General features: G+C 30.0%; 2 protein-coding genes across 2 annotated transcripts; both read left to right on the plus strand.

Annotated features, from left to right (window-relative positions):
* Nucleotides 1-4,456: 4,456 nt before the first annotated feature.
* Nucleotides 4,457-5,714, plus strand: LOC140890222 (receptor-like protein 42). The gene is made up of 2 exons (XM_073297980.1): nucleotides 4,457-5,147; nucleotides 5,192-5,714. The coding sequence occupies exons 1-2, from the start codon at nucleotides 4,457-4,459 to the stop codon at nucleotides 5,710-5,712; spliced, it is 1,212 nt and encodes a 403-aa protein (XP_073154081.1). The 3' UTR covers nucleotides 5,713-5,714.
* A 12,490-nt stretch (nucleotides 5,715-18,204) lies between these two features.
* On the plus strand, nucleotides 18,205-20,162 carry LOC140890223 (uncharacterized). Its single transcript, XM_073297981.1, has one exon. It carries the CDS (start codon nucleotides 18,231-18,233, stop codon nucleotides 20,160-20,162), a length of 1,932 nt encoding a protein of 643 aa, XP_073154082.1. The 5' UTR covers nucleotides 18,205-18,230.
* The last annotated feature ends 2,589 nt before the right edge of the window (nucleotides 20,163-22,751 follow it).

A 22,751-nucleotide genomic window follows, 5' to 3' on the forward strand; every position in this document is an offset into this window, starting at 1 on the left:
TATAAACAAATCCAAAAAAAATCCAAATTCCTGTACTTTTTTTTCAAAACATAACTTTGTATAGGACCAAAATAAAAAATTAAGTCAACTTATAGGACCAAAACTAAAACAATCAACATGTAAGATTAAATCTAAAATAAAAACAAAGTTACAGGATCTTTTCCAAAACAAGCCAACATACCGAACCAAAATCAAAATGAACTAAAATATTAATTTTCCCTACGAATACGTATACAGAGGGGCATTTTGTTAGCCTGCACTTTGTGGTTCAAAATTGGCTTGATTGAAGGGATTAAAAATGAAGAGAAACAGTGCATTAGATGCACAGAAAAGTTTTTGGTTCTCTCTGCTCGAAGCTCTCTGCAAGCTCTCTTCTCCAGTTGTCTTTCTTTTGTTTTCTCTTCGATAAATTTCTTCTTCTTTTAAGTGCGAATTAGAAGAGGAACAGGAAATCCGGTCGTGGACCTGATTTGAAGAAAGGAGGAAAAATCCATTTGATTGTTCGTAGGGATTTACAACTAGAGCTATTTTCGAAATAGTTGGAGCCATCGTCAATCTTTTAAGATTGATAGGTATAAATCTCTTAATTCCCTACGTACATTTATTTAAACCATACGAGTGTTCGAAAAAATTTTGAACGTCAAAATTAAATTTAAACTTCCGCTGCGTTTTGGGCACGATAGAGATCCGAGATCCAACAGGCGTGTTTGGGCCACGAGTCAAGGGCTCGTCTTGCCAATTTTTTTTTAAAATTTATAATATAATTATTATTTCCAATCGTTTATATTGATAAATTTTAAAAGATTTCTTATTTTATGAAATGATTTATATATGGTGGTTAAATTTTAAAATATTTATATTGTTAGACATTTTTTTGCATAATTAACTAATTATGAAATAATGGTACTATTTATAATTATTTGCGTATGCTTGATGAATTCTGAAATATTTATAATTTTTTAAAGTTAAACTCTCTTTATTAATTATGTTTGATAGTGGTGACAAATATTTATAGTTTTTTAAAAGTGAAACTCTCTTTATTAATTATATATGTTGTAGTAGTGTAACTTTTTTATAATTTTGAAACCATCATCACATAATCTCATTATTATATATGTACATCATATTTTTATTTACATTTAATTTCCACTCATAAAATTTCAAAAATAAATAGCTTTCATTTTAAAACGAAGCTCAGTCTCTATTCTCTAATTCTTTTTTATAAACGTGCACATAGTGTGTCATGACTCATGATGTGCTTGTTGATCATATTGTTTATATGTGTTTTTTTTTTTATTTTACCAAAAAAAATATTTTTCCGCAGGTTTTATATACGTACATATATATATATATATATAAATATATAATTAAAAATATTTAATCAAATAAATAAAAATAACTCTAACTTATATTTACTCTGACTTGGAAAGTTCATATGGTTTTAAGTTTATAACTGCTTTACTTCTAATTGTTTGAGTTTCGTTTGAATGCGTACTTAAAAACGTTTTGATATTTTATAAGTGAAAACAAATTAAATCACGTGTTAAGACAAAATTTTGGCAAAATTTTTTTGACAATTGTTTTTTTAAAAAGTGTTCCTCTAAATATTGTTTTTAAAAAACAATTAAGAGATATTTATAATTTTTTGTTAATTGTCTTCTTCTCAGCGAATACATTATATTATATCAATCTCAATTTTTGTACAGCTGGTTTTTGAGTCACTCGTTATTTTATATCAATCTCAATATTACGCCTTCTTCTCATCATCAATTATTCACATCACTAGGTATGTTAAATTTTTGTTTTTTTTTCATTTTCTCTGTTACCTTCATTATTGCAAGGTTTTATTTTTTTTTCTTTGTTACAACTGGTTTTTGATACTAATATATAATTTTTTCAATCTCTCTTATTTTCAAAATTTATTTTATTGCACTATTTAACTATCGTTTTTCTCTTTTGAATTTTTTTGTTTTTTTTTCGAAAAAAGTAGAATACTTTCTTAAGTCACTAATTTTTTTATAATAGTTTAAAATCGAAACCAAATTAAAATTGTGAGTTTTTTTTAATAAAATTATTACAAAAATCATAAAATTTTGTTAGACCATAGAATCGATGTTAAATTTCTCAATAAATAAAATCTAATTGTTTTTTTTTATATTTTCAATTATTATGTAAACTAACATATTTATATTCAAAAATTATATTTAAACAATTGTAAATAATATTTTAAAATATGTTTTTGACATGATATATATATATTATAAATTCAAACATAAGATTTTCGACTTAATATAATGACATATTCTTTTTTAAAAAATTTAATGGCGTACAAAGAAGACAACATATATATACATGCATATGCATATATGTAAGGATTAAAAAATCTATGTATTAATAAATAATTATTAGTTCAAATAGATCAATGAAAAAAGTAAGATATAACAAACTTAAAAATACATATCCCAATTAGACAAATCAATTTTATATGAAAGATGTGGCATAATATTCAAAATCATAGGTGCTTATATAGACAATAAATTGAAGTTTTTTTTTTTTTTTGAAAAAGAAGTAAATTAATTACATCGCATCAAATCTTACAAAATTACATCGACAACAAAATAGGCATAGAACGCGCTGTCCTTGAAAGGTTATGAGTCAGGTAATTAATAAAACACTTACTCTGGCACACGAAATGTATACACCCATGATTAAAAAAAAACGCATTCTAATTATAAAACCGACTATCAAAAGAAATGAATGCAAATATATTATTATATAACCATATATTTTTGTTGGAACAAAAGAATAAGGGACAACACATTTTTGAACAAATCTTTGAAAATTGTTGGAGTAACCGATAAGTCCAACCTAATCTTATCAGAAGTTCAACAAAACGACAAAAGTTTGTAAGATAACCTCCAAGCATGACAAAAAAGACACGATGGCATCGATGCAAGTACATATAAGCGATCCAATTCCATCTCGTTGAGTGTCAAAAAAAATTAATTAACAATATAGAGATAGAATTAATTCATATAGATCTTTCACATTTGAATTCAATTTCAAAATCCCTAAATTTTTAATTTACTTCAATATTGTTATCATCCATATTTTTTGGTTAAAAATCTCAAAAAATAGTTGTTCTTTTCAATTTTTTTTATTAAAATATTTAAATTTTTTGTTTTACTTTAACAATATAAATTTAAAAATATATTATTATTATTATTATTATTATTATTATTATTATTATTATTATTATTATTATTATTATTATTATTATCTATCGTGTTATTTTTAAATAAGTTTTTTTGAATTAATTATAAAAATATCGTAACATTAATCATTATAGTATTAAATAATTTTACAAAAATAATTTTTTTAATAGATTTTCATATGAATATTGAAAAAAATATATTAGACCATATTTTATTGAATATAAGTTGGCAATAAATTTAGAGGAAAACAATTAAGTGACATTCATCTATTTTTTTTAATGTTGATGAAAGTATAAAATGAACATGACACAGTTAAAGTCTCACCATCTTTAAACTCGAAATTGTTCTAATAAGGATGCAATAAATTCAATCGATTTAGTGATTAAATTCTATATTTATCTTGATATCTGATGCAATTTGACAAAAAATGTATTTTATATTACCATAACTATATATGTGGATCACCTAACTAATATATATTAAGTAAGATGGTCTCATGGTCTTTTGGTATGGTATGTCAATAAATTAAAAATTAAAAAAATTTGTTCCCTTCGTTCCACTATTTCAATTTTTTTCCACCATTATGATTTAATTTTTTTAATTTAACTATTTTTTTATTTAATATATAATACAATCATTTTAATTAAAAATTTTAATTGAAACATAATTTTATTATAAAAATAAATTATTTAGCACATATTGCTTGTGACAAATCACTAGCATACTATTTAAAGTATGTAGTTGATACACGATTATGTGAAAGTGGAGTGGCTATCTAATTAAAATACAAATAGCATTTTGTACATTTAAGATAAAATCATCTCAGTAAAATAATGCAAGATTTGGAGTCTTATATATGTAATTAACTTGGACGATTATAAGATAAATTTGAAGTAACTAATATTTATCAATATATCGATTTTATATGTAATATTGCCAGATAATTAATTGAATATTTTGTATACCATATAATTTTATGCCTTTAAGGCATACTCTTATATTCATAATGAACATTTGGTCAACTTCGTGATTCTTTGGCAAACAAAAAAATATTCCAAAAATAATTGTGGCTAGCTAATTAAAATCCATTTACCCATTTCGTAATCAGAAAGATTTAATTCACTGAACACAATGGATGCATGTATAAATATGGTGCGTGAGCAATCTAAAATCAATCAATCAACCACCCTTCAAACCTTTTGATACCAAATTAAATACTCATTCGATATTAATTTGTTTCGATGGATGTTCATTCAAGAAAAGATTATATTATGTTTATAATCTTGTTCCATGTTTCAATAATTTTTGGCTCCTCTTTAGCATTGAAACCAAAGACATGCCATCCAACAGATGAAGAGGCATTACTACACTTGAAAAGCAGAATCACTGATGACCCTCTAGGCCTACTTAAAACATGGACTCCTCACAAAGATTGCTGCACACAATGGGATGGCGTTTCTTGCTCTTCCAATCGGGTCGTCAAGGTCTCCCGTCCAGGCCTGTATTCCACCGATGTACCCGTGGACACATCGATGTCCGGTACCCTTTCTCCATTTCTCGGAAACCTCACTTTTCTTCAACTTCTTGATCTCAGTCACCTTAAATATTTGGAGGGTCCTATCCCAACTGAATTTGGCAAGTTGTCGCGTTTAAATCATCTTTTTCTTGGATATAATAACCTCATGGGATCGATTCCAGTCACATTCAAGAACCTTCACCTATTTAAAACTCTGAATCTTCGCAACAACCGTCTTTCTGGTTCCATCCATTCCGACATTTTCTTGAATATGACTTCGCTTGAACAGCTCGATCTGTCGGAAAATCATTTGTCTGGACCAATACCGTATTCCATTGGTCACATGGAGTCCTTATATAATCTTGATCTCCACCAAAACAACTTGTCTGAAAAATCCCTGAATCTATTGGACGACTGATTAAGCTGGTTACTCTTGATTTGCATTCAAATCGGTTAACAGGTGTGATTCCAAAGTCCATATGCAACCTTTCCAAACTGGAGGATTTGTCTGTCCCTTCATGTATAGACAAGCTTATTGCTCTGAAATACATAGAACTAGCAGACAACAATCTGACAGGAAGTATCCCACCTTCAATTGGCAAGCTTTCAGGACTCGTGAAACTCCAATGCGATCGAAATAGGCTTTCGGGAGAGCTACCTGAAAGTTTGGGAAATCTTACAAATCTCAGAGAGATATACTTGTCTAGTAACCAACTTACAGGCAGAATCCCACCAAGTCTTGGAAATTTGCAGTATAATTTGCTGTTCCTGGATTTGTCAAGAAACCAACTTTCCGGCCCCATTCCATCCGAGCTTATTAAAATACAACATCTACAGCTTTTGGATCTCTCGTTCAATCCTCTGGGATTAGGTAAGTTCCCAGATTGGTTTCAGAAATTTTCAGTACTATTTCAACTGTTTCTTTCGGGAACAGGCTTAAAAGGGTCTCTTCCAACTTGGCTGGCTGCTTCATCTTTATGACTCTCGACTTATCCAGCAATGAGTTTACGGGGAAACTGCCTGCCTGGATTGGGAACATGACTCAACTTTCATCCCTGAATCTATCTAATAACAGATTCCATTCGTCGATCACCGATGAAATCAAGAATCTTCGAGTCCCCACAAATCTTGATCTTCACTCCAATAGGTTCTCCGGGGACCTCCGACAACTATTCTCCAAAAATAACCAATCTACACTCGCCCAATACTATTCCATTGATATTTCGTACAACATGTACTCAGGGACTCTAGATGATATCATTGGAGATAAAGCAGAGGGGAATTCCCTCAACAGCCTGATCCTGTCTCACAATCCACTGAAGGGGCAAATACCAAAATCTCTGGGAACATTTGGTTATCTACAGAGGCTGGAATTAGTGAGTACTGGATTGTCAGGGGGGATTCCAAAAGAGCTGGGTGATGCTAAGAATCTACAAACTATTTTGTTGTCACATAATGATTTGAGTGGAGGGATTCCGGGAGAGGTATTGAATCTTGAATATCTTCAAAACTTTGATGTTTCTAAAAACAGATTGAGCGGGAAGATACCCACAAGAAGACGATTCCTGCCTCTGCATTTTTGGGAAATGCTGGCTTATGTGGATCTCCACTCCCACCATGTACCCATTGATTTGATTCTCAGTACAATGCTACGGGTTTTAGATGTTGATCACATTCGGATTGCAATTTATTAATGAATAATATATTCATATATATTCCATTCTCGCGCGTATGCTCTCTAATTTCTAATTAATTCGATTATCATACCATCAAATTATATATTAATCAAACGTGTATTTTTTCAATTTTCCTCAAATAACCTTTCTTTTAATTTTAAAAAAAAAATCATGTGCTCGCCAATTTATATAAACTAATAAACGAAACGTGAGTTGCATATGTTATACTATTTATAACTTTTAGTTTTCCAATTAAGCGAAAATTAGATATTAGTAGACTTCTGGAGCTCATGATTTTACTCGCATTTATCATATTCGTTGAACGGTTAATCGGGTAGCTTACTTGATTGTTATTTTTGCTTTTTCATCATCCTCTCAGTTTTTTGGGAGGATGGATCTTTTCCTTTATGGTTGATTAAACTTGATAAATTACAAGATTCAACTGTAAAAAAAAAAATAAAAAAAATACTTATATAGATTAATTTGAGAACACAAAAGATTATTCATCCTTGTTCATATCATCATATGAGATAATAAAAGTATGTAACCACAAAAATTATTCAAGAAAAAAAATTATCTAACACATTAATAAATTAAGAGGCAAATAGTTTTATTTAATTTTAATTTTAATTGAACAGTGATTATCCATAAAAAAAATTCGGATGAACAATAAAGTTATGTAACCACAGAAAATTACAAACACAACAATAAACTGAGAGGAAGACAATTCAACTCACTCTCTTTATTCAATGTTTACACAAAAACAAAATGAACATTACACAATTTAACTCCTCTTTTTTAATAAGACTAGTAAATCACTCAACGAAGTGTTAATAATATAATTAATTATTAGTTATAATTAATAAGTATACAGTTTTAAATAAATAAAATTATTGATATGCCCAAACTTATAGCGTTAATATGGTCCAAAATATTAGTTTTATTTGTCAGATCTACCACGAAAAACCGATATTCATATTTATGTAGATTTTTTTTCGGATTTATGAAACCTGATCAATGTATCTTTATATGGATGTTTTTTCTTGAGTAAAAATTGTATTTTTTTGGATTTATTGATTATTTTTTGGTTTTGATGCAAATGTATATTATTCGTTTGAATAGATTTACGGAGATAATAAATCAATTGTCATAGTTGTTTTTAAAAACCCTTTTGTGTGATTTGTTAAAAAAAATGATTTTTTTTTCCGCATTTGATGAACATCTTTGTTGAGAACTCGAGAATTATGTTTTGGTGTTTACAGACCTAAACTGATGAGATTTATTGTTACGAAGCCAAAACTGAAGTAAGCTAAACTGACGAGAAGTTAAAGTGCTAAACTGCCTCGAGAAGAGGAGTGTGATTCTATTAAAAGACTAAACTATTCCGAAAAAGAGTAGTGCGATTTTATGAGTAAAATCACCCAACCAAATATTCAGGGAAAAGAACGACTTTATTAAGAAAAGTGCTAAACTGAAAAATGTTTCTTTATGATAGACAAACTGGTCTAGTCAAGATCAATTAAACTGAAGATACTAAACTGAGTCATCAATTGTTGGTACAAAAACCTAAATCGGAGTAGTAAACTGATCTTCAGAACACCTTATATTACATCAGTCTATCATTACGATTATCAGTCTACAAGCACGATTTGGGTTGGATAAGGTTTTTCGCACTCTTACACATTCTGCAACGTAGTGTCGCGATCTAAGATATTGTCGGCTTTAGAGTATGTCAGTGAAAGTGACAAAGCAATGGGTAGATTTCAAATCCTATCAGAAACCTTTTCGAAATTATTACTGTTGGAATCCGAAGCCTATAAATAGGCACCTTGATCAATTGAAGAATAACTATTGTAAAAACGCTTCCTCGTGAAAATATTTGAACATTCAAATATTCAAGTCTGTGAAGCTAATTGATGAAGAAACTCGAAACACAAACACCTAAATTGTTATTCTGAGCATTCAAGTATATTTTTTTGTGCAAGGTCAAATCGAGTTGTAAACATCTGTTCTTATCAGTCTAGGATTGACACTGAGTTGTAACTAAGAGTTCTTGTTTAGGCAGTGAAAAATTAAAAACTGGATTGGGGTTTTGCAAATTATTTGTAATATTCAAAGTCTTCTAGTGATATTTTTTCGATTAAAAAGAAGAGTGACATAGGAGTAATTGAAATATTCGAACATAGGAGTGATTGCATTAGTTCGATCAATTCCGATTCTATTTTTTCCTCTTGATTCTTAACTTTTATATAAATCAAAATTTTGTAATCCGTCGGGTTTATATATTTTATAAAAAATTATCTAATAACATTTTGTATATTGTACAAATATTGAGATAATAATATGAATAATATTAATCTTTTTTTGAATAAATAATATTAAATTTTTAAGACTAAGAAAATATTTGTTTGTTATTTTATAATTTATTTGCATATGGAAAAAAAGGTTAAAATTTTTTAGATATTAAAATTTTAGTTGTAATAAATTAATATGAATTGGATTTGGGGTTTTCTAAGGTGAATAGAAATTTTATTGTATAGGAAAGTAATTAATTAGAGGATCATCTTGTCCATAAAAGAATTATATTGATAAAGTGGAGTGTTACGTACGTTGTGGCATTAATTGAGTTATAAATCAAATATAATAAATCTTGAAAAGAACAACTAAAAACTAAAACTTGTGGTATTAATATAAAAGTCTGAATTAAAAATATATATTTTCAAAATTTATAAAGTATAAATTAAACCTTTGATTTTTTTTTTATATATTTAAGAAGGAGAAAATTTTAAATAATTACTATATAAATTTAATTAATAATGATAATATATATTTATATAGGAGTTTGTTGATTATGATTAAAAAAATTAAATTAATAAATATGATATCTTAGTAGATTATTTCCTTTATTAATATTAAGTGGACGCGCGCATTATATAATTGATACTATTGTAATGAGTCTAATGACTCATTTCATATTCTTCCTTTTGATTATATAATGTATTTTTTTCACACATATTAAAAAACATTAAGAAAACAAATTTTATAAATTCCTATTTTATACCTTTTAATGTATTTAAAAAATGAATGCACAATTTTCAATGTGTAGTTAATAAGAGTATAGTGTAAAAAAATTATTACTAAAATAGTATATGCCTATAAATTTGAGGGAAAACAAACAAACAAACGTGACCTATATAAATTTATAATTGAGACGGAAGAGTATTATCTAACTTTATTTCTTTTCACTTTTGATCATATTAAGATGCATTTTCATTTTTGTCATTTCACTTGTATATTGTTTTTATTTTAATCATTTAATTTGTATTTATTTCAATTTTTGATCTTTTTTTTATGACTGACAAACATGATAAACTATGGTAAAAAAGATTAAAAAATAAAATAACATACAATTTAAATGAAAAAAATAAAAATAATGTACAAGTTACATGACTACAAATGAGAATATACCGCAAAAGAACCAAAAATTATAAAAAAAACATGTGAGTTAAATGATCAAAATAAAAATAATATATGAGTGACATAACTAAAAATAAAAATGCATCGTAATATTATTAAAAATGAAAAACAATCAAGTTACAGGACTGAAAATACAAATTCACCATTATCATGACAAAACATGAAAAAAAAATATCATTATATTATTTCACTTTATTTTCATAATTAATAATTCGATTTTATATGATTTTTATTATGATACAATGAAAATCCCACTAAATATAATTATAAAAAATAATAAATAGATATATTATAAAAATAAAGTGTCACCACGTATGTAACACGTGTTGTTTGCTAGTATACACACACTCACACACACACACACACACATATATATATATATATATATATATATATATATATGTATGTGTATATATTTTTTGAAATTGTTTTACATGAAACCTATTCTTATGGTCTTTAACTATTATTATTATTATTATTATTATTATTATTATTATTATTATTATTATTATTATTATTATGACGTTAATCACTACTTTCAATGTGCATTAAGTAAACACTCGGACTAACGTAATAGCCTGCAACTACACTATTCAAATAAATCGCAATGGGCAAACTCTGTGCGACAGACTAATGCAATTGAAAGGTTGTTGCAGGAAAAATCAAACTCCCGATATCTGGCCAAACATTTATCTACTACACTAACTTAAACATCCCTCCAGACATTTTTTAAGTATTATTTGATAACAATGGGGCAACTATTATAAAACTAGTATATAAATATAAAGTTTAAGTCTAATAGAGACAAATTAGTGCATATCATGGTGAATAAATACACCTGATTTCCTTTTTTTTATTTTATATTTGGCATGACAAATTAACTTTATGTAAAATATTTTTCAAAAAAAAATTATCAGACTATTGGTATTTATCAGAATGATTAGATTTTTTTTATTGATTCTTTTTCATTTCTGTTGCATTTGCTTGAAGCAGGATCTTGGAAGATAATAACTAAATTCTCCAAGTTTACATTACGAAAACTCTGAGGATCATGCAACTAGGATATACTATTTAAGGTATGTAGCCGATATACGATTAGGTGTGAAAGTGGAGTGGCTATCTAATTAAAATACAAAGACGTGTCATTTTGTATATTTATGATAAAATCAACTCAGTAAACCATGCAAGATTTGTACATGTTGGAATGTTTTTTAACTTGGACGATTATTGTTGGAAATAGTTACTAATACTATATCATAAATCTGTGATTCAAGTTGCATTATGAGTTGGAAAGGTGCCTACTAGTCTGAACGAAGTGGTGCAAACTTGTGAATTGAAAGAGTGTATATTCCAAGTGGATATCTACCTGGAAAGTCCGTCCTTTCTCAAAGGTTGTGCATATATTATAAATATCAGTCAATGGTCTCAGATAAAAATAAGAATTCCATTTCTTTTGATTCGTTTCCATAGCAATCAACTTTCATTCTCTATTTGTTTTGGGGGAATTTATAGAATTGCTGTTTATAAATTCTGGTCTTGTTCGAGCATCCTGGAGGAAAATTGCTATTATTCCAGCAGCAACATAGTGTGGGCAATATTTTCTTAAGGACAGTGAATACACGCTCGGAACAAATATCATATTCTGAAAACTTATTTCAACAATCTTAAGGAAATATTATTACGAATTTTTTCCTTTCAATGGAAGCCACTGGATCGAAATCTGTTTTTGATGCATTCAAGTTGGACCGTTTCGATGGGACTAACTTTACTCGTTGAAAGGACAAATTGTTCTTCCTACTCACCGAATTGGGAGTCGCATATCTACTAAGTCAAGATTTGCCCGCTGTTCCTGCTTCAACTGATAAAGATACCGATGCGATCAAAGCATCTCGTAAGAAAAGAGAATCTGATGAAGTATGCTGCAGAGGATATATTTTGAATGCCTTATCGGATAGACTGTATGATCTTTTTCGTTCAATCAAAACCCCACAGGAAATCTGGAGCGCATTGGAGAACAAATATATATCAGAAAAACAAGGTACGAACAGATTTTTAAGCATGAAATTTTTTGAGTTTCAAATGGTCCACAATAAGCCTGTTCTGGATCAAGTTGATGAATTGCTTGTCTTAGTTTCTAGACTCAAGAATTTGAAAATTGAAGTGTCTGAGCCATTGCAAGTTGCTGCTATGATTGCAAAATTGCCAGCCACTTGAAATGGCTACAGAAAGAAATTGTTGCACACTTTTGAAGAATTTTCTGTAGACCAACTTATAAAGCATGTTCGAATCGAAGAGGAAACTCGCATTCGTGAGAACAAATTTGCTTTAGAATCTGGTTCCAAGGTTAACAATGTTGAGTCTAGCACTAAGAAAAATGGGTATTCTGGGAAGAAAAGAAAGTTTGCAGAGTCTTCAACCGAGAATTATGCCAACAAGAAAAACAACAAGACATGTTGCTTTTGTGGAAAGAAAGGTAATTACAAGAAAGAATGCAGGTTCTACAAGAAATTGAAAGTGGAGGGAAATGTTGGACACAAGAATGCAAATCTTATTGAGCATCCACCAAGCCCTCCTCCTGATATTGTTGCCATGATATCTGATCTTAAAATAAGTATGATAACAGAATGCAACATGGCAACAACTGAAAACTCTATTGATTGGTGGTATGATTCTGGTGCAACCATTCATGTTTGCAATGAGAAAAGTTTATTCAAAAACTATGAAATTGCTGAAAAAGATGAAAAAGTCTTAATGGGAAATCATGATACTGCCATGGTACTAAGAAGGGGAACCATTGAATTACAGTTTACTTCCGGAAAGAAGATGATTTTGATGAATGTACTGCACGTTCCAGATGTAAGAAAGAATCTGATTTCTGCAAGTTTGTTGTGCAAAAAGGGATTGAAGGTTGTTTTAGAAGCAGATAAATTAATAATTTCTAAGAATGGTGTATTTGTAGGACAAGAATACTCATGTGATGGAATGTTTAAACTAAGTATCAATAAAGCTAATATTTTTGCTTATATTCTTGAGTCTTCTTTTAATTTATGGCATGCTCGATTATCCCATGTTAACTTCAAATCTATGAAATTTATGACAAAGCATGCTTTAATTTCTTGTTCAAATCATAACTCTGGAAAATGTGAAATATGCATACAAGCGAAAATGACTAGAAAACCTTTTCCTAAGAATGAAAGAATAACTGAATTGCTTGAACTTATACACACAGACATATGTGAATTAAATGGACATTTAACTAGAGGTGGAAAAAGATATTTTATAACTTTTATAGATGATCATTCGAAATTTACTCATGTTTATTTATTGAGAACAAAAGATCAAGCATTTGATGTTTTTAAAGCTATAAAGTCTTGGTTGAAAATCAATTGGACAAGAAGATTAAAATCCTACGAAGTGATAGAGGTGGTGAATATTTTCCACTCGATTTTACTGCATTTTGTGAAGAAAATGGATTAATTCATCAAACTAGTGCACCCTACACTCCTCAACAAAATGGTTTGGCAGAAAGAAAAAATAGAATGTTGGTAGACATGATCAATGCCATGCTTCTACATGCTAAACTACCAACAAATCTATGGGGAGAGGCATTGTTAACAGCATGTCATGTTCATAATAGAATTCCATCAAAGAAAACTAAAACTTCTCCATATGAAGTATGGAAAAGAAGGAAGCCAAATCTAAATTATTTGAGAGTATGGGGCTGTTTAGCCTATTATCGAGTTCCAGATCCTAAAAGAACCAAGTGTTACGCCTTAAACGCATACAAATCTCGTGTTATGAGATTAATATTTTTAATGCATTAACAAATCTCATATTATTATGTTTTGATGATTACAAAACTCGGTTAATTGTTACTAACCATTTAAAGTGAGACTTTGCAGATTAGATCATATTAACAATCAAATTCTTGGAAGTTACTTTGAAGTTGTAAAAGAAATGGACAAGGACAAGCCAATATTATAAAGCAGAAACTTGCAAAATTCACCAGGAACTTTCCAATCATCCAAATCAGATCTCCAACAGTGAAAATCAAGATCAGGATGTTCTCAAGCTTCTCTCCAAATTTCATAGCAATCCAACGGCTGGATATGGAGATATGATTTTTTTAACAAAGCTGCACAGTACTTACTTCTGCAAGGAATGAACTATGAAGACTCAACTTCAGAAAATACCTGGTAATGCTTAGGTTATTAAAATCCGATCTTCACCGATCACATGGATTTTCATGATGTTTTAAAGTCTGTATCCAAATTTTAAATCAATCCAACGGCTGGATATGGAGTTATGATTTTTGCAAATATGTTGAACAGTAGCTATTTCTGCAAGGAGCTAACTGCTGAAGTATCGGATTAAGAAGACTACTGGAATCGATTGAGGCATTCAAATCCAATCTCCACCAATCAATATCAATATCGGGATGTTACAAAGATTGTGTGTTGATTACAGGCCAATCCAACGGATGGATTGTGAGATTCGAATTTTTGAAAAGTAATGCTCAGAACAAAAGCGAGAACGTGATTTTGCGACTTCCGAGATTTACTGGACGTGTTTGATTCTTTCAAATTCAATCTCTACCGTTCAGATTTAATATTGAGATGTTTTAAAGCGACTGTCCAAATTTGAGCTCAATCCAACGGTTAGATTGAGAGATATGATTTTTCCACAAAATCTGCTCAGTGCTGGAAAAAGAAGGCAGCGGCGCCTACACTTTGTCTCTACTCCTTGGCTTCCCAATAAACGCTCTAAGCACACAAATTCAAATTCAAATCTTTGCCAACTATAAATAGAGGCTTGCCAAGACCATTTAGAGACATCCCAACTCATTTCTTCTCTCATTTGCAAGCAATATTCTCTCTACCAAAGTGCTCAATCAATATTTGAGAGTTATTTGTGAAAATAGTTTGTGAGTTGGTTGTGCTATTGTTGTAAACACTTAGTGTGAAGCCAAGTGTATTGTGAGATTGTTGTAAACACTTGAGTGTGAAGCCAAGTGTTTTTGTTGAGGCTATCCTTGGAGCCATTAAGGCCAAGTGTTCGAGTTGTATCGGCGCGGTGATCGTGTTGAGTTGTAAAGGCTATCCTTGGAGCCATCAAGGCCAAGTGTTCGAGTGCTAGTGGATCCTTGGTTAATCGTACTTAACCAAGAAGGGGAGACGTAGACGATTTATCGTCGAACTTCCATACATCACAAAACACTACGATGAATTCTGATTTGTATTCACATAAGAAACGAAAATCTGCTGAATCTTCTAATGAACCAAGGAGAAGTCAAAGAGCAAGAAAAGAAAAGACTTTTGGTTCAGATTTTATTTCTTCACAAGAAATAACTTTTCTGGTTGAAGGAAGCATTGATGAAGTATTGAATAAAATACCAATTGTTTTGCATATAGAAGAGGATCCAAGGTCATATAATGAAGCTATGGATTCAAGAGATTCCAGTTTCTGGAAAGAAGCTATAAATGATGAAATGGATTCTCTTCTAGCAAATGGAACATGGATTTTAGTTGATTTACCACCAAATTCAAAACCCATTTTGTAAATGGGTGTTTAGAAGGAAATATAATATTGATGGTTCTCTACAAACTTTCAAAGCAAGACTTACGGCAAAAGGATTTAGACAGAAAGAAGGTGTCGATTATTTTGACACATATGCTCCTGTAGCAAGAATTGCCTCTATAAGAGTATTATTTGCTCTAGCATCAATTTATGATTTACATGTTCATCAAATGGACGTCAAAACAGCATTTTTAAATGGTGAACTTGACGAAGAGATCTACATGGACCAACCAGAAGGTTTTATACTTCCTGAAAATAAACAAAAAGTTTGCAAATTGGTTAAATCTTTATATGGACTAAAGCAAGCGCCTAAACAATGGCATGAGAAATTTGACAGTGTGATATTATCACATGGCTTTAGTCATAATGGTGCGGACAAATGTATTTATTCTAAGTTTACCAAAGATGCTGGTGTTATTATATGCCTATATGTTGATGACATGTTGATTATAGGAACTAACATGCAAGGAGTGAATGACACTAAATCTTATTTATCTTCTCAGTTTAAAATGAAAGATTTAGGAGAAGTTGACACTATATTAGGAATTAAAGTGACAAAGCATAGTGGGGGTTTTGCTTTATGTCAATCTCATTATATAGATAAAGTTTTGTCCAAGTTCAATCACTTGGGAATTAAAGAAGCCAATACCCCATTTGATGTTTCAAATAAGTTGGTAGAAAATTCGGGTAGATCCATTAGTCAATTAGACTATGCTAGTGCCATAGGTAGTCTAATGTATGCTATGCATTGTACAAGACCCGATATTGCCTTTTCTGTTTGCAAGCTTTCAAGATACACCCACAATCCTAGCACTGAACATTGGAGAGCCATTGGGAGGGTTCTCGGATATTTAAAGAAGACTAAGTCCTTGGCTTTATTCTATAATAAGTTCCCATCGGTGCTAGAAGGTTATACAGATGCTAGTTGGATAACTAGTGTCAGTGACAATAAATCAACGTCTGGTTGGATTTTTACTTTGGGTGGAAGAGCTATTTCTTGGGCTTCGAAAAAACAAACTTGCATTACTCATTCAACCATGGAATCTGAATTCATTGCTTTAGCAGCAGTAGGCAAAGAAGCGGAGTGGCTAAGAAATTTACTTCTAGATATAAAGTTGTGGCCACAACCAATGCCAGCAGTTTCTTTGCACTGTGATAGTCAAGCAACTATGTCAAGAGCATTTAACAGAATTTATAATGGAAAATCAAGACATATTGCTTTAAGACATGCATATATTAGACAACTAATTTCTGATGGCATTCTAACAGTTGTCTATGTTAGGTCCAATAAGAACCTTGCTGACCCATTAACAAAAAGGCTCTCGAGAGATGTGATACAATGCACTACAAGTGCAATGGGTCTGAAATCATTATAATTTGTCACTAATAATAGGAACCTTACCTTCATTATTGCATTGCAATTTTATAGGTTTAATAGGTAACAACAAACTATTAATGACATGAAGCAAGTACTATAATTCATATCGTACTTATGGAAAAGAGGTTGAATATTAAATATTCTTAGTGAAGGTTTAAGTTCGAAATTGAACAATAAATCTCAAATGAGATTTCAACAGTACTTCACCTATGAGAACATAAGAGGTGGTGCCGCTTCTGTCAAAATTTTGAAAACAAAATAATACTAAATTTTGTAAGTGTTCTTGAATCCAGGAGTAGCACAAGGCCATAACATGGTGCTAAAGCTCACGGTGAACAAATTAGGAAAACAAGTTTTGTGTGTATGACGTTTCCAATCTTTTCAATTTCAAAATGTTGGTTTAAGTTACAAACAACCAAGATTTTCGTCAAAATTTTGAAATGTTTGTACAAGTAGTAGGTTTAAGTTAAAAGACACCTTCTATATGCACAAATCTTTATTTATGATTGCTGGTATCACTAACTAAGCGGGGGATTGTTGGAAATAGTTACTAATACTATATCATAAATCTGTGAATCAAGTGGTGCAACTTTATGAGTTGAAAAGGTGCCTACTAGTCTGAACGAAGTGGTGCAAACTTGTGAATTGAAAGAGTGTCTGTTCCAAGTGGATATCTACCTGAAAAGTCACATCCTTTCTCAAAGGTTGTGTATATATTATAAATATCAGTCAATGGTCTCAGATAGAAATAAGAATTCCATTTCTTTTGATTCGTTTCCATAGCAATCAACTTTCATTCTCTATTTGTTTTGGGGGAATTTATAGATTTGCTGTTTATAAATTCTGGTCTTGTTCGAGCATCCTGGAGGAAAATTGCTATTATTCCAGCAGCAACATAGTGGGGGCAATATTTTCTTAAGGACAGTGAATACACGCTCGGGACAAATATCATATTCTGAAAACTTATTTCAACAATTATTAGAGAAGTTTGATGTAACTAATATTTATCAATATATCAATTTTAGTAAGTTATGTAATGCTAGATGATAAATGGAATATTGTGTATACCATATAATTTAATTTTAAGCCTATAAGGCATACTCTTTGAAATATATTCATAATGAACATTAGGTCGAAGTAGTGATTCTTTTCGCATACAAAATATTGCAAAAATCATTGTGCATGACTTGCAAATTAAATTCCATTTACCCATTTCGGAATCGGGAAGATTTAATTCATCGATCCCAATGATTCTTATCCATTTTAGAAGCTTTGAAAAGATGTGAAGATCACAATGGATGCATGTTTAAATATGGTGTGAGCCATCTAAAATCAATCAATCAACCACCCTTCAAACATTTTGATGCCAAATTAAATACTCATTTGTTTCGATGGATGTTCATTCAAGAAAAGATTATATTATGTTTATAATCTTGTTCCATGTTTTAATAATTTTTGCCTCCTCTGTACCAATGATACCGAAGACATGCCATCCAAGTGATGAAGAAGCATTACTAGACTTGAAAAGCAGAATCACTGATGACCCTCTAGGCCTACTTCAATCATGGACTCCTCGGACAGATTGCTGCCAAGATTGGGATGGCGTTTCTTGCTCTTCCGATCGGGTCGTCAAGGTCTCCCGTCCAGGCCTGTATTCCCTCGATGTACCCGTGGACACATCGATGTCCGGTACCCTTTCTCCATTTCTTGGAAACCTCACTTTTCTTGAATTTCTTGATCTCAGTAACCTTAAATTATTGAAGGGTCCTATCCCAATTGAATTTGGCAAGTTGTCCCGTTTAAATCATCTTTTTCTTGATTATAATAACCTTACGGGATCGATTCCAGTCACATTCAAGAACCTTCACCTATTGAAAACTCTGAATCTTCGCGACAACCATCTTTCTGGTTCCATCCATTCCGACATTTTCTTGAATATGACTTCGCTTGTACAGCTTGATATGTCGGAAAATCATTTGTCTGGACCAATACCGTATTCTATCGGTCACATGGAGTCCTTATATAATCTTGATCTCCACCAAAACAACTTGTCTGGCGAAATCCCTGAAACTATTGGACGATTGGAAAAGCTAGTTACTCTCGATTTGTATTCAAATCAGCTAACAGGTGTGATTCCAAATTCCATATGCAACCTCTCCAAACTGCAGGATTTGTCTGTTTACAGTAATATTCTGACAGGAAACATCCCTTCATGTATAGACAAGCTTATTTATATGAAATACATAGAAATAGGAGACAACAATCTGACAGGAAGTATCCCACCTTCAATTGGAAAGCTTTCAGGACTCCTGAAACTCCATTGCGATCAAAATAGGCTTTCGGGAGAGCTACCTGAAAGTTTGGGAAATCTTACAAATCTCACAGATATATACTTATCTAGCAACCAATTTACAGGCAGAATCCCACCGAGTCTTGGAAATTTGAAGGATAAATTGCTGTTTCTGGATTTGTCAAGAAACCAACTTTCCGGCCCCATTCCATCCGAGCTTATTAAAATACAATATCTACAGCTTTTGGACCTCTCGTTCAATCCTCTGGGATTAGGTAAGATCCCGGATTGGTTTCAGAAATTTTCAGTACTATTTGAACTGTTTCTCGCGGGAACAGGCTTAAAAGGTTCTCTTCCAACTTGGCTGGCTGCTTCATCTTTGTCGACTCTCGACTTATCAAGCAATGAATTTACGGGGAAACTGCCTGTCTGGATTGGGAACATGACTAAACTTTCATCCCTGAATCTATCTAATAACGGGTTTCATTCTTCGATCCCAGATGAATTCAAGAATCTTCAAAGCCTGTTATATCTTGATCTTCATTCCAATAGGTTCTCCGGGGACCTCAAACAACTAGGCCAATATGAATCCATAGATATTTCCTACAACATGTTCTCAGGGACTCTAGATGGTATCATTGGAGATGAACCGACTTCCCTCAACACCCTGATCCTGTCTCACAATCCACTGAGGGGCCAAATACCAAAATCTCTGGGAAAATATAATTATTTGGAGAGGCTGGAATTAGTGAGTAATGGATTGTCGGGGGGAATTCCAAAAGAGCTGGGTGAATCTAAGAATCTAGATACTATTTTATTGTCACATAATGATTTGAGTGGAGAGATTCCCGGAGAGGTATTGAATCTTAAATATCTTGAAAACTTTGATGTTTCTGACAACAGATTGAGCGGGAAGATACCGCCCCACAAGAGGAAGATTCCTGCCTCTGCCTTTTTGGGAAATCCTGGCTTATGTGGAGCTCCACTCCCACCATGTAACCATTCATTCTCAGTAGTCCGTACATACTACTGAGTTTTATATGTTAACCAGCAGCAAAGTACGTGCGTTGTACGTTGGTATCAAACTTGAATGCATTATAAATAATCGTAAAATTTTGCAAATCAACGTTAATACACAATTTTTTTCACCTCTCATTCAACCATTTTAAACAACCATGATTTCTGCGGTCATTTTCTTGTTTGATTTTTGAATCATTCAATTTTTTTTATCTTTTATTTTTCTAATTTGTCTAATTTAAAAAAAAAAAAAAAAAAAGCCTTGTTTAGAGATACATTTTCCTCTTAAATAAACTAAACCCAATACTTAAATAAATGTTCAACCCTCTTTTCGAATACATAATGCAATTCAGTATCTGTATTTATTGTTGTCATAATATTTTACAAAATATAAATTATAGGTATGTTTACATGTATGACATTTCCTTATTTATTACTATTAATAATAATTTTTATCTGTGTTAATTATTATTATTATATATTATTAATTAATTAATTAATTAATTAATAATGTAAAATCACAATTCAAACTCATACTTTTAGAATTAGATAAATATAAATTTGGCTAAAAACTTTTTATATAAAATTTTGTAGTTATATAATAGTTTCACATCTTATACTAAACATTTTTATGTCCAATCACACCATAATTTATTCTTATTTTATCTCTAAATTTATCACATATTTTTTTATGTTAGCTCTTAAATGACTAATTTATCCCCCATTTTTCTACCATCTTTATCTTATTTTCTCCCCATCTTCTTTTTCAAATTCATCATTTATCAAGTTTTATTAAGTTATCAACTTATTAAATGATCCACATAAATTTGTACAATTTTTTTTCTACTTTATCTCAAAGCTCACGTGTTTTTTCTTGGTGATAATCTCTTGGTGATAATTTTTTGAATTGTCTTTCAAATAATTAAATTTTCGAGCACATCAAACTGATAAAAGTATGAATGTTTTTAGCCAAACTTAATTTAACTAATGTTGTATGTATTTATAATATTTATATATAAATTTGGCTAAAAACTTTTAATATACCATAATAATGTAAAATCACAATTCAAACTCATACTTCTAGAATAGTATTAGACATCTTCTATTTCAAATTCATTATTTATCAAGTTTTATTAAATTATCAACTTATTAAATGATCCACATAAATACTTTTATAGTTTATTAATTATTAATATAATAATTAATGTTGTATGTAATTATAATATTTATATATAAATTTGGCTAAAACTTTTAATATACCAAATTGAGGGATAATAATGTAAAATCACAATTCAAACTCATACTTATGTATTTATAATATTTATATATAAATTTGGCTAAAACTTTTAATATACCAAATTGAGGGATAATAATGTAAAATCACATTAATGTTGTATGTATTTATAATATTTATATATAAATTTGGCTAAAACTTTTAATATACCAAATTGAGGGATAATAATGTAAAATCACAATTCAAACTTATACTTATGTATATATAAATCCTCTCAAAAAAAATATTTATATATAAATTTGGCTAAAACTTTTAATATACCAAATTGAAGGATAATAATGTAAAATCACAATTTAAACTCATACTTATGTATTTATAATATTTATATATAAATTTGGCTAAAACTTTTAATATACCAAATTGAGGGATAATAATGTAAAATCACAATTCAAACTCATACTTTTAGAATAGTACTAGTAAAAAGCACGTGCTTTGCACGTAAGATCACATATTTTATAACCAGTTAGTTATATGATTGAGTTAAATTTGATACTAATATTGAAATATATAGTGACATGTATTATATATATATATATATATATATATATATATATATATTGTAAAGCATGTTACATATTTTCAATATCCATCTACTTCACTGTTTAATAATAATAAAAAAACTATTGACTTTAGTCTATATATAATTTAGGAACATGAATATATCATAAGCAAAAAAATCAGATACTTTAGAAAAATATTTAACACCTTCCTTGTGTACAAAATGATATATAGATGGAAGAATAAAAAGGTGAAAAAAGATACTCTAAAACATTGACTCAATATATGATAACAAACAATGTTCTTCTTTAAGAACTTTTGATAAAAAGTAATGACATAATATCAAATATCACTAAACTCACTATTATTGTTGTTGTTGTTGTTCTTGTATGTAAAACAAATAAAAGATTTTTCATGATAAGGTAATAAATTAATAAAAAATATATTAAATCTACTAAGTTTTATTATCATTATTTATTACTTTAGTCTTTTATTTCGATTCTTTAAATAGGTCTCCTATTAAATTTATTCGTAAGATGAGTCGATCTAATCCTTATGTAGATTGAAAAAAAAATATTTAATTTTGGCATAAAAATTCATATTTGTTATGAGTTAGATCGAACAAAACATCAGTCTCATCAAACTAACTCGTGAGATAGTTTATATTAGATATAATATAAAATTAAAATAACTTTAAATTTAATCATATTTATAAATGAAATAAACTAAGTAACAATCAAATCATCTATTTATTTTATTTGTTTGAGATGTATTGTTTTTTCAATAGTAGCTAAATATCTTATATGTTTGGAA

Source organism: Henckelia pumila, chromosome 3 (genome assembly GCF_033568475.1).
Source record: "Henckelia pumila isolate YLH828 chromosome 3, ASM3356847v2, whole genome shotgun sequence".
In the NCBI taxonomy this organism is placed as follows: Eukaryota; Viridiplantae; Streptophyta; class Magnoliopsida; order Lamiales; family Gesneriaceae; genus Henckelia; species Henckelia pumila.